The 12,573-nt window shown below is 42.0% G+C and overlaps 1 protein-coding gene across 2 annotated transcripts in view; it reads right to left on the bottom strand.

Annotated features, from left to right (window-relative positions):
* Window positions 1–5,167: 5,167 nt before the first annotated feature.
* Window positions 5,168–12,573, bottom strand: part of CD28 (CD28 molecule) — a 38,627-nt gene continuing 31,221 nt past the window's right edge. For both annotated transcript variants that reach the window (XM_019975530.2, XM_070770432.1), the window contains exon 4: window positions 5,168–8,941. In XM_019975530.2, the coding sequence (XP_019831089.1) occupies window positions 8,813–8,941 (129 nt within the window). In that variant the 3' untranslated portion in view covers window positions 5,168–8,812. The remainder of the gene's footprint in view (window positions 8,942–12,573) is intronic.

Genomic DNA, 12,573 nt, shown 5'->3' with positions numbered 1-12,573 from the left:
TTTGAAAACTCATAGGAATTAAACTTGAGGTTATTTGGTTTAGCCCCTTCACCTACTGATAACCATGAAATAAGAGAAGACCCTGCCATTAAGTGAAAAATTTCAGGGACATCCTAAGAGTAAACCCCAATCCTGATACTCTCCAGGTCACAAAAATTTGTTTTCCTCTGAAATCTGAACCAGGAAGTTTCTTCTCACATTACTCCTAAAAGACAACCCCACCAGATGATTGTCAAGAAAAACCAACCAATTGAATTAAACTCTGTAGAAATGTAGGAAAGAGAAGACTAGAGAAGGGCCCCCAGAGAGACATTGTTATGGTATGCCATGTTTTTTGTTTTAATTATTGTTCATCCTGGATCATTCCTGTTTTGAGATAGGGATCTAACTTATTCCATAAAGAACTCAGTAATCAAGCTTCAGAAAGTCAAGCGTTCTATTAGGACTTCAATAACCCTTAGATGTTGTCATTACAGAAAGGTACACTTTTCAGGTGGGCATAGCTCTTCTAGGGGAGTAGCTTATTTTGTTGTCCTTTAGTTGCTAAGTAGTGTCCAACTCTTTGCAACCCCATGGACTGCAGCATGCCAGGCTTCCCTGTCCTTTACTACCTCCCAGAGTTTTCTCAAACCCAGGTCCACTGAGTCAGTGATGCCATCCAACCATCTCATCCTCTGTCATCCCCTTCTCCTCCTGACTTCAATCTTTCCCAGTATCAGGGTCTTTTCCAGTGAGTCTGCCCTTCACATCAGGTGGCCAAAGGATTGGCTCTTCAGTTTTAGCATGAGTCCTTCGGATTAATATTCAAGGTTGATTTCCTTTAGGACTGACTGCTTTGATCAGATCCTTACTGTGTCTTAGCCTCCTCATCCCTTTGCCTAGAGTCCTCGCACAGGGCACACAACACATAAGAGTTCACAGTGGCCCTGCGTGCTGGAGAAGAAAACTCTTGGAATTCCTGTGGCTGTTCATCCAGACCCAGAACTTGAATGCCATGTACAAAGTGAGGATAAATCCAGTCTACCAGAATCTGTTTTCATTACTGGCATCCTTGACTGTTGGCACAATCATCTTAATCATCTGACCTTTTAGAGGCGATTTCCTCATCTTGGCTGGATAGATCAGGCTAAATGCTACATTTGGCCCTATTTTTAAATTGCCCAGATGGTGTGAATGGGTGTGTGGCTCAGGGTCCACACACAGGCTGGGCTACTTCCAAGGACTATTTATACCTTGGGTGTAACCAGCAGCTGTAGACAGGAGAAGGGAATGGAGGTGAGGGAATGGTAAGGGTCAGGTCAGGGCCTTTCTTATCTGAGTACAAGTGATTTCACCAGTTACCTGGGAAATGCTGAGTCTCAGTTTGAATTTCAGAGCGGTCACTCTCGGTCACCCATTAAATGGCAGCCAAGTGCAGACTGAAAGAATGTGATGGACAGAAAATAGGAGGCCAATGTTGTGCCAGCTGCTTCTGATCTCTGTCATTCCCACCCAAAGTTGGATTTGAGGGGGCTGGGTATGGATGAATTAACAGGAAAATGGTCCTTCCCTTTCATTACATAGGACAGAGGTCATTTTTTGCCTCTTTGTGCTGTGACTCAAAATGTGCTTTGTTCCCCTGGAGATTAAACTGATGTGATGCTGAGAAAAGAAGAGAAAGGGCAAACAGGAGAAGAGGAGCCACAATTCCAAAGATTGGTAAGCTTTTAGCCATAATGTACAGGGGACGCTATCATCCCGAATTGGCTTCTCTCCCTATTTATAATTTCCCATCTCTGTCAAAAGTGATTTTCCCTCAGAGGAAGTTTCCTCTTCTTCTTCCACTGATCCAGGTCCTTGTTTCAAAACAGATACTTACCATTCACCACTCCCAAGTTCACACACACCCAAACTAACTCCTTCCAGCTCTAAAAGTGTGGAGAGTGACTGGAACTCAAAGACAAGCTTGTAGCTAAAATTGTGGCTTGGATCCAAGTCCAGAGCCAGCAAAGGCCAAATCCAGCCCACCATCTGCCTCTGAGCAGCCCATGAGCTAACAGTCGGTTTTACATTATGAGTGGCTGGGGGTGGGGGAGGGCAGAATCAAAAGAATATTAATATTGTGTGATGTGCAAAAGTTACATGAAATTCAAATATCCACAAATAAAGGTTGATGAGAACACAGACATGTTCACTAGTTTCCATCTTGTCTGTGGCTGCCTTTGGACTCCCGTGGCAGAACTAACTGGAAGAGACAGTATGATCACAAAGCCTAAAATATTTGCTATCGGGCCATTTCCAGGAAAAAAATTTGTCAATCCTGAGCTAAGATGTGAAACATGTTAGAGATGGGAAATAAGAACATCTCAAAAAATTTTTTCAAGCAAACCTGAAATCAAATAGCCACATTCAGGTCTGAACACATAATTAAGAATAAGTGGTTATCCTGATTAGGGTATTTTTAAAAAGAAGAGACATACAACATCTACACTCTGTACTTGGTGAGCATCAAGATAGTAACACTGTGTTGCTTGCTGCCACGTCTCCATCCTAGCCTACTTCTTAGAGCTGGGCAAGTGCTCATTAAATAGTTATAAAGTGGATGGGAAAAAAAAGAAGAGGAAGAGATATAGAACAAGTGAAACAAGAGTTGCATAGGGTTGGAAATGCAAAGGGGACCCCAAGAAAACCTCAGATTTGTCTACCCTCTTGGAATATGTAACAGGTTCTTGAAAGTTAGCAAGAATGCACATTTTGGAAGCTAACATATCTAATACTAAGTGTGTGCCCAGAAGACCAAGATATGACTAAGTAACCATGGTAATTGCCATGACGCCTACTCAAGCCCACCTTGTCCCACCCACTTCCTCAGTCACCAGACACTCATCTATTTAGTCCAGAGACTAAATTCAGACTTGGAGATTAGCAAGGGGAAGGAAGTCAAATCTGACGCTCACGAAATAAACAGCACCACTTGTCACTGTTGATCTTTGATTAACTGGCTCTTCTTTCCGAACCAAGGCCTTTCTCTCTCTCTCTCTCTCTCTCTCTCTCTCTCTCTCTGTGCTTGCAGGTGACACCCACACATATCCTTCAGTGTTGGCAGAGATGCTCACTCAGATAACAACTGGAGTTCATGCTACACATTTTCATCGGCGTGTGTCATCATCACCAAGCAAAACCACAACTATAGGAAAACAAAGCTGTTTGCTGCTCTTCTGTCTCAACTGACATTTCCACCTAACTCTCACAATTTGTTCTTTGGAGCCAGAGGAGTGTTTCAATCTATCATTGAGATAGCTCTGCCTGTTGAAGTGTAAGTAGAATCCAATCCACCCTTACGCAAAGATAAATTCACCTTTCTGTGACATTTTGTCCCTTCAAATTCCCAGCATTCCAAAACTTTTCACTGAGTTTACACAGGCAAATAAGATAAGGAAACGGGCTTAGGAAGCACACATTCTGGCCTTTAGAATGGCCTCAATAATGAGATCAGCTCGACACAGATGACATATTCTTGGATCACCCATATTTCATCCTTAGTGTTTTTCAAGCATGGAGCCCAGTCTCTGTACTCTGAAAGGAACAAAAGTCACCCTGAGGAAGTGAGCTCCACTTTGCCCTGGACAGTGGCCTGGATCTCTAAGTGCTGAGAGCCTGGGAATCTTCAAAGAGAAAGCCACACATTCCTTTGGGATGCCAAATCCGAGAACCACCCACTGAGATTCATTCCAGAAGAGCTAAACTTCTGAGCACCACTATTGAAAAGCTAAGAGTTGGTGCCTCAGCTAAAGAGACACAGATAAGATGACCAACTAGTTTCTGGTAACTCCCAAACCATCCCATTTACTACTGCTTAGGTTGGTGGTCAAGCCACCAGGGAAGCCCAGGGTAGGGGTTAGGGCCCCTATTATGATTGATCCAGAAGTTTCTTTGATTTTTTTCTCACTCATCCATTATCTCTGTTCCAGACAAGGAGAGGAGAAAGTGTTCTGCTTTAAAAGGAATCAATCTCTTATCAGACTGGATTTTAAAAAGTGAAGTCAGGGCTGTGGCACACTGGTCTCTTAGCTACATAGTTAGAACAGGGTGGGAGGTCTGTTAGGTGAAGTCATGAAAGGTTTGCAATTTATTTCATTTTGCACTTGAGTTTCAAAGGGCTGAAACCTTTTCACAGAACCAGATTACACTAGTTTTATTAGCCCAGTAAAGGAATATTTATTAAGGCTATTCATTTAATGCTTGATTTTTTTTTTTTTTTTTACCAACTTATCCTTTTCTGGTTGATTTGGTTTATGCAATCAAATTCATGAGTTACTAGCTAACTTGAGTCTTTCTTGGAGTAGGAGATTTTGGTTATCTTTAAGTTTAATGAGCTCCATTTCCACAAAGAAAATAGTCTATTTAGAGATGAAGTCATAGCACACCTAGGTGACTCCAGGCCACACTCAAAGCACAATTTGTAATCAAGTAATGGTAGCTATTACATGAAGTAATAGCTGTGTCTCTTGTGCAAGGGCCTTTCCCTACCCCCAAGAGGATAGCACTGTGTGTGGTGATTAATATACCTATTTGAATTTTTCAACTTGCTCCAAATGTCACAGTTTTGTTTATTGTTCTTCTTTTAAACTATTGCATGCCATTGGCCTGTTCAGTTAAGACAAGAGTATGACAGGAGAAGCTTAAACTGTCTATCCTCAGCATTCCCATCCTTGAGTTCTTTTAGAATCACAGCCAGGCAAAGCATTTATAGAATTCAGTGGGTCAAGAAAAAAGGAAAAGAAAGAGCAGTGATTTTGTAGTAGGATAGGATTTTAACAGCAAAGCCAACATTTTCAGATGATTTATACTAAACGCATGTTTAAAACAGTCAATTCTCCATTAAGAGGCAATTTGGAGACTTCAATGAGAAATCGACTTAATCTTGACTTAGCATGACTTTTTAAGATGACTCTAACAGTATTGGTTTGTCTCACTGCACAAATATTTCTAAAATGTAAATGAACTTATGGCTATCAGGTTTTCTTTCACCAGGTTTGGCTATGTATATGTTTTACTTCCTGTCTCATGAATAAAGTAGATTTTTGAGCTTACTAATAGGAAAGTAGAAAACAGAACTGGCTCTCTTCTCAGAGTCTGATTACTTTCTTTAGACTGGCCATTAATTCATAAAAGCTGGTGACATTCATTCATTCAGTCAATCAATATTTGTTAAACACCAGACTCTGTTCTGGGCACTGGAGATGTGACAACAGACAAAGCACCATCCCTCTTAGATCTAGTTTGGGGAAATAGGCAGTAAACAAATAAGTTTAAAAATCATGTGTAAGAAATTGTGAAATGCTATGGGAAAAAAACAAGCAAGAAAATCAGGTGTTTCTTGGAGGGATTTCACAATGGTAGAAAGTGACTCTTGAGCAGCAACCTGAAGAAAAGGAAGGAGGAAGCCAGGTAGATATGTGCGGAAGACGTTTCAGACAGAGGAAACGGTATGTGTAAAGGCCCTGAGGTTGGAACATGTCTGTGATATTTGAGGAGGAGTGCATCAGAAAGTATACTTAGAAGAAAGAGATTTCCTGAGCCTCAAGTGGCCTTGCAGATACCAAGCCCTGTGTAGTAACAAGTCTACAGCAGTGATGCCCTTGGTTCCAGGTGCATTCTTGCCACCATCTCAACCTCCAGCATGTAGTTAAAGTTAGCACTGTGGAGTCAGTCCCCAGGCCTGCTATGGTTCCTCTATAACAGTACAGAAGGCTGAGATGAGGGATCTGATATCCATTTAACCACCAACATCCCCATTGAATTAACCGTGAGAACTGGTGGCTCAGTTAGTTAACCTGAGGAACAGACGGAATCAAGGCTGAAGTTTGATCTTTCGGATTCAGCGTTTACATCACACAGAATGCACAGGTAAGCCCAGCCTGACATCTCAGAGACATAAACCATTGCTCTGATGAGAAGCTGTGACTAAAGCCATGCAAACAATCCAAAAGTGTACTTCCCTTTGAAGTAAAACTAATATTTAAAAGTCTGGAATTTTTTAAAGACTAAACTGGAGATTTACTAGAAGGGTTTATCCCATACTTTTTTAAATAACAGATTTTCTCCAGATTCATCACCAAAAGTAAAGCATACCTGCTCTACACAGTTAAAGCACAAATTTAAAAACAGGTACATGGTAGTTCAGTAATTTTATCACTGAACACAGAACATCATGTACACTAAGTCTCTTTAAATTGGCATGTTCATCCCCAAATAAGTGAGCTCACAATCAAAAATTACAGAAACACTGTTAATTATAAGACTCTGATAAAAATAGAAGCAAATGGCATTGTTTTCTTCACAACTGCCATATCTGAAACTGTAAAAGCCTTGCTCCAACCACTGTTTTTAAACCATTTCTTGGTTCATAGTAATAGTGAAAACGGACTTCCCTGTTAACATTTCTACTTTGGTTCTGTTCAGAGTGAGTAAGAGAAATCTAAAGTATGATTCATCTTCAGTAGACCTATTTTTCCCATCAGAAAATAAAACCATTTATTACCAAAGAGCAAATCTTTCCACTTTTTAAATTATTTTTTGTCATTACCCTTTCTAAAAATTCTCTAGCTCTATCCTTTTCTAATTCAATCTGATCACTTGGATTAAGGAACTCTGTATGCCAAGAGCCTGGCAATGTGTCACATGTGTCACATAAATTCAACAGTTCTTCCTCACCCAAGTACTGCTAGGTTTGACCTTCTTTGAAATAATTAAACTTATGGGAGGGAAACCCATTTTAAAATCAACTGAAGTACAATATCCTCTATCTGGAATTATAAGATTTCTATTCTTCCACATGTTACCAAAAAAAGTTAGAGGAGACCTCTTTATATACATAAAAGTGGGAGGCAGAACGCTGTACATTTTTATTACAAGCTAAAGTATTTTGAAACAGGGAATGTGAGGGAGTTTAGAGGCTCTCAAATTTTGTAGCACCTCATCCCTGGGTAGTGGGTTTAAATTTGTGTTATAACAGTCTTTTCTTTCTCAGGTCATTGCCCAGTTTAATTTTTATACATAGGTTATCCACACAACAATAATAATAGCTAACATATGTCAGGCATGGTACTACTTGTCAGTGACAAGCAGGGAAAAAAAGACAAACTTGGGGACATGCCCTCATGGAAAGGATAGTATAGAAATAAACTTTTTTGATCGTTATCTTCATTTTATAGTTGGAGAATCAGAGTTTTAGAAAGGCAGAGACTCTCCTGAGGCCAACTAGCAATAGAACTTGAACCAGGTCTGCTGCTGCTGCTAAGTCGCTTCAGTCGTGTCCGACTCTGTGCGACCCCATGGACTGCAGCCTACCAGGCTCCTCGGTCCATGGGATTTTCCAGGCAAGAGTACTGGAGTGGGTTGCCACTGCCTTCTCCACGAACCAGGTCTACCTGCCTCTAAAACCTAGACTTCTCCAACATCTGAATGAATCAAAGCACTGAAGAAATTATAATGGAAACAGTAAAGCTGTTCTTCAAGGTCCCCAGACATACTCCAGTTGACTCAAACTGGAACCAGAAAAATATCCATAGTGTGTCCAGGGTCTGGCCTTGCAGAGTGTCTTGAGAACTTTGATGCTATCTCAAAAGCATCAAATATTTTTCCATGTTGAAGGATCTCCAGGGTAAACAGGCAGCCGAACCACAGATTTCCGGAGCTCTGAGCCCTAAAGCCCAAAAATCCCAGAAAGGAGCTCTCATCATGGCTCCTTCTGCCTGCTGTTTCTGGAAAACTCCCACCAAATGTTGGCCATCCCCTCAGCACATGGCAAGAACTGTGTCATTCCCTTCTGTTCTGCCTCCTTCAGAAGTTTCTCAGGACTCATCCTCCTGTTCTAATGGATGCTAACATCCTTCTTTCACAGCATCTTTACTTCTCCCTCCGGATGCGCCCTCTGCATCCCACTTTAGATTTCCATGCAGACAATAAAGAAACAAACTGTGCAGATCTAAAATACATGAAACAGAAGGGGCCCCTGTATGATTGGACTGAAATGAGCTGCTGAATAAATAGCCCTTCATCGTATTCAAATAATTTTTGACCTAAAGTGACCTTATTTCCTGACACATTCTTCCTTGGTGTGGGAGGACTACTTTATTCTTTCAAAATCATATTGTGAAGACTACATTGAGTTCGCATCATAGGGAGTAAATAAAGCAAGTTGGTTTGCCTCCCATGACTAAAGAGAATCTCTTGGTCAAAATGACCAAATAGGACCAGAATTCAAAAAGAGTATCTACATCTTTACAAACTAAAACAGTATTAAATAGGAACTAAGTGGCTCATTTCATGAGTGAGAGACAGTGTTTTAATGGTTTTAAAAATGTTTACGTCTCACCACTCCTTCCCCATTTCTAACCTATCCCCACCTTAAATCCCCATTTCTTCAAAGGGAGTGATTCCCTAACTTCTTCTCCATCGAAAACGTCTTTCGACATCACACTTCGCTTGACCACAACGTGTGGGTGAGTTAGAAAGGAGTGGAACTGGAGGCAGATTTCTAGGCTTAACAGAATGCACTCACTTGTGGTTTTCCACCCCAACCTCTCAATCCAGTCAATAAATACACAGTGAGTTTGAATTTGGACTGTGGCACTAGTATTCCTTCGCTTCATCTCCGAGTCTCAAAATGACGTTCTTCGGTCTAGTCATTCAAGAAAATTTGGCATCAGTGGCCTAACAGGAGGCCAAGGTGGCTGGCTGAAGACAAGGCAGGCCTTTCCTATCCAGAGCAGTGGTGTTGAGCAGGTGAAGAGGGGCCAGCCGGCTTGCATCTGGATAGGCGTCCGTGTCAGGAGCGGTAGGCCGCAAAGTCCCGTGCCGGCGCATAGGGCTGGTAGTGCCTCCGGGTGGGCCCTGGCCTGCGGGGGGTCATGTTCATATAGTCGCTCTGAAGCATCCTGTTTCTCTTATTCTTCATCTGTGAAAAAAAAGAAGTGTCATTGAGAAGGGGGCAGGACACAGAGAGAGGTGTCTGGGGAGGAGTTCTAAGATTTGGGGACAACCACTCAGAGCATGGCCAGTCAAATGAAGCCATGAGTTCACTGAGCACCTTGGACTTGGATGGTTAATCCAACCCAACTACTTTGGACTCTTCCAAATTAACTTGAAAATTTTGAATCGAAGAAAGTGTTTTAGAGAAAGGCACCTGTGTATTCTCAATGCAGCCATGTGAATGAATTCCAAAAGCATGTCTAATTAACATATCAACCGTTGATACGTGAATATTCTTAAAGGTCCTTCCTCCTTTGAAAAGGTTAAGTGTCCCCATGGCAATCTTCTTACATTCACCATTTGCTTAAAGAAGCCATTTTTCCCCATAATTAACCAGAGGACCGTCAGCCCACAAGAGTCTGGAATGGTCACAAATATATAGCAGTGGAGTCCAGATTAATTGAGTGTTACATTCTAGGCAACTTGTTACATTCCTGTTCCTTTGTGTGTATGTACATTTCCATTAGGGTTTCCCTGGTGGCCCAGATGGTAAAGAATCCACCTGCAATGTGGGAGACCTGGGTTCAATCCCTGGGTTTGGAAGATCCCCTGGAGGAGGGCATGGCAACCCACTCCGTTAAAGACAACAGCATCATTCATCTCCGTTCCTCAGACTCAGCTCCCTCTGGATGAAGTTCTACCAGGGCTGAGGGAAATAGGCATGATACTAACCCTGGAACAAGAGCTATATACACCATGAACCTTAGCAAAGTTTTGACTGAGGGTTAAGAACATCTTTTCTGGATCAATGTGCTGGTAAAATTTACTTGTTTGATAAAAGACCCATAAAAATTCTAAAAATAGAAAGCCATCCAGATTTCTGGATTCAGAGTTCTCTAAAATGAAAAAAAAAAAAAAAAGTCTATTTCTTGGCATAGGCCTGATACAAAAGTAAACACGTTTGACAGAAATGTCATGAACACCTGAATAAGTAAGCGAAAGACTGGCCTTATTTCCATGCACTCCTACCTGAGCCCTTCCCATCTTCTTTGTCAAAGGGCCATGAGTTAAGTGCTGAAGGTTGGCAAAACACTTGTTTTCAGCCTCATCTTTTGAACTCTCAGCTGCATTCTAGATGATCCACTACTCTCTCCTTTCTGAAACGCTTCTGTTTTGCCTTCTGTGAGATGGTACCATCCAGGTTTCATCCTACCTCCCTGGCCACTGCCTCCTTGCCTCCTTTGCAAACTCATTCTTCCCTAACTAGACATTCAGTGTTAGAGTTCCTCATAGTCCTAGGCATTCTCCTCTACTCATCCTCTCTCCTAGGCAACTTCATGCACATTCACAGCTTCAGTTATCACCTATTCACCTGAATTTATATCTCTGGATTAGATCTCAAAGGTGCTTTAAATTCAACATGGTCAAAGGCATGAAGGCTGGTCCCTACTGGTGTTTCCCATCCCAATGAGTGACACTATCCTACATATAGTTGCCCAAGCTAGACCTCCTAAGCCTCATCCTTGACACCTCCAGTTCCCTTATCCCCTGTCCCAGGGGACATCTGACAACATCTGAAGACATTCTGGGTTGTCACAAATACGACGAGTGCTACTGGTCTCTAGTGGGTCAAGGCCAAGGATGCTGCTCAACATCCTACATTGTACAAGGCAGCTCCTGATGACAAAGTCTTATCCAGCTCAAAATGTTAGTAGTGCCAAGACCAAGAAATCCTGATCTGAAAAGTCTGATGATGACAAAGAAAGGAATGAAAAGGAAGCAATGGATACAAATACATCATCAAGTTAGAATGAGTATTGTTAGACTGTTTGGGTCCTTCTTCTCGCTCATACTCAGAGATGACTGATGATCAGAGCCTGGGTGACCAGGAGGATAGTGTTCCATCCACTGGTATAAGGCAAGAAGAGAGGTGAAGTAGATTTAAGAGCGGCTCTCAATTCAGTTTTGGTTATTTGGGATTTGAGATGATGGACGGATTATCTAGCTGGAAGTAAGAAGAGGACAGCATTATACAGACATAACTGGGGGATAGATTCAGAGAGATAGCTATGGAAACCAAGTGTGTGAGGGAAGTTGCCCTTGAAACATCTTGGTTCTACATCCTTTCAATAAATAAAAGACTAGAGTCCTCTTGAGTACAGGGTTATGGCAGGGAAGAAGTGAGGCAAGGAACTGCCCTGAAATAAATGTGAAAGGCTGCTGCTGATATCCTGGGAGGCAGGATAGTACTTACTTAGTAAGTTAGTACTTACTCTAACTTTGAGGACTCCTCTTGCCAGAGTTCTAAGGACAGTTTTTGCCTCTGGACACTCAAATTAAACTATAGCCAATTAGAAGGATCCCCATAATGAAGATGTCTTGATTCTGAAGTTCTCTGGAGTGCACCAAAATTATGAAAAATCTGCTGCAGTCCGCTCCCATGCTTACCCTCTTGCTGTTATCAGATAGCAGATTTAGTCATTTTCACCCTAACTGTAAATACAACAGTGGGATAGAAATGACACATGCATGGCTGGGAACAGTAAACAGAACCCACAGTGTCCATGAGCATGTAGCATATGTGTAAATGTGTGCAGAGCACTGACTTTACATGCCTGGGTGACTAAGTCATTCAACACTTCACCATTCACTCTCTGCCACAGACATGTGATTTTGATTTCAGGACCACTCCTCCCTTTCTCTTCCTCCTACCCAATCCTTACACATTCATTTCTTGGAAGCAGCAGAAAGACACAGGTAAACATAAGACAATGTATTTAAAAGACATGGTCTTCAAGAACCCACTGGAGGGACTTCCCTGGTGGCCCAGTGGTTAAGAATCCACCTTGCAATTCAGGGGATACAGGTTTGATCCCTGGTCAGGGACTGAAGATCCCACATACTGCTGAGCAACTAAGCCCAGGTGCAGCAAGTACTGAAGCCCAAACTACAGATCCATGTGCGGCAATGTAAGACCCTACATGATGCAACTAAGAGCCGTTGCAGCCAAATTAATTCATTATTAATAATTGATTTTTAAAAGCACACCCACTGGATTTAAAGACAGATACTACCTGTACACACATTCCCCACATTCCCCACAGTGTGATTTATAGAGGAGAAAACTGTTTTTCAAATGTTCCTTTAGACTAAGAAGGAGAATGGGCTTACCAGCTCCATGGAGCAAATGGAGGATTGAGTGAGGGTAACAGGTGCTGGTCTGTGGCTGCCTGGCAGAGGGGAGCTCTTTGTTGACTCAAATGTCAGCAACAGGTCAAGAACTGAGATAGCATTTGCAGCTGCTCCCAAAAACCCACTCAGCCTAGAACTGCTTAAGGCAGTACATCACAGGTCCTCGGGAAGTTCTGGAAAACAGCAGCTTACACCAAGGCACAGTGCAGACCAGCCAAAAGTAGGATCCTAGAAAAGTGCCCCCGAAATGGCTAAACTCTAGGGACTCCTAATGATCCGCCTGCCTGTCTCAGTAAGGTGCTGGTTACTTGAACAGTAACAGTATTGGGAAAAGACAAGACCAGGGAAAAATCCTGTGTTATTCAATAAAGTATACAGATATATTTATTTCATCCCCTTTTGGTCAGAAAGTACAAACACCTATGT

The sequence above is a fragment of the Bos indicus genome, chromosome 2 (genome assembly GCF_029378745.1).
Source record: "Bos indicus isolate NIAB-ARS_2022 breed Sahiwal x Tharparkar chromosome 2, NIAB-ARS_B.indTharparkar_mat_pri_1.0, whole genome shotgun sequence".
Classification (NCBI taxonomy): domain Eukaryota; kingdom Metazoa; phylum Chordata; class Mammalia; order Artiodactyla; family Bovidae; genus Bos; species Bos indicus.
The sequence above is the reverse complement of the archived record's forward strand: the minus strand, read 5'-3'. Positions and strand labels throughout refer to the sequence as shown.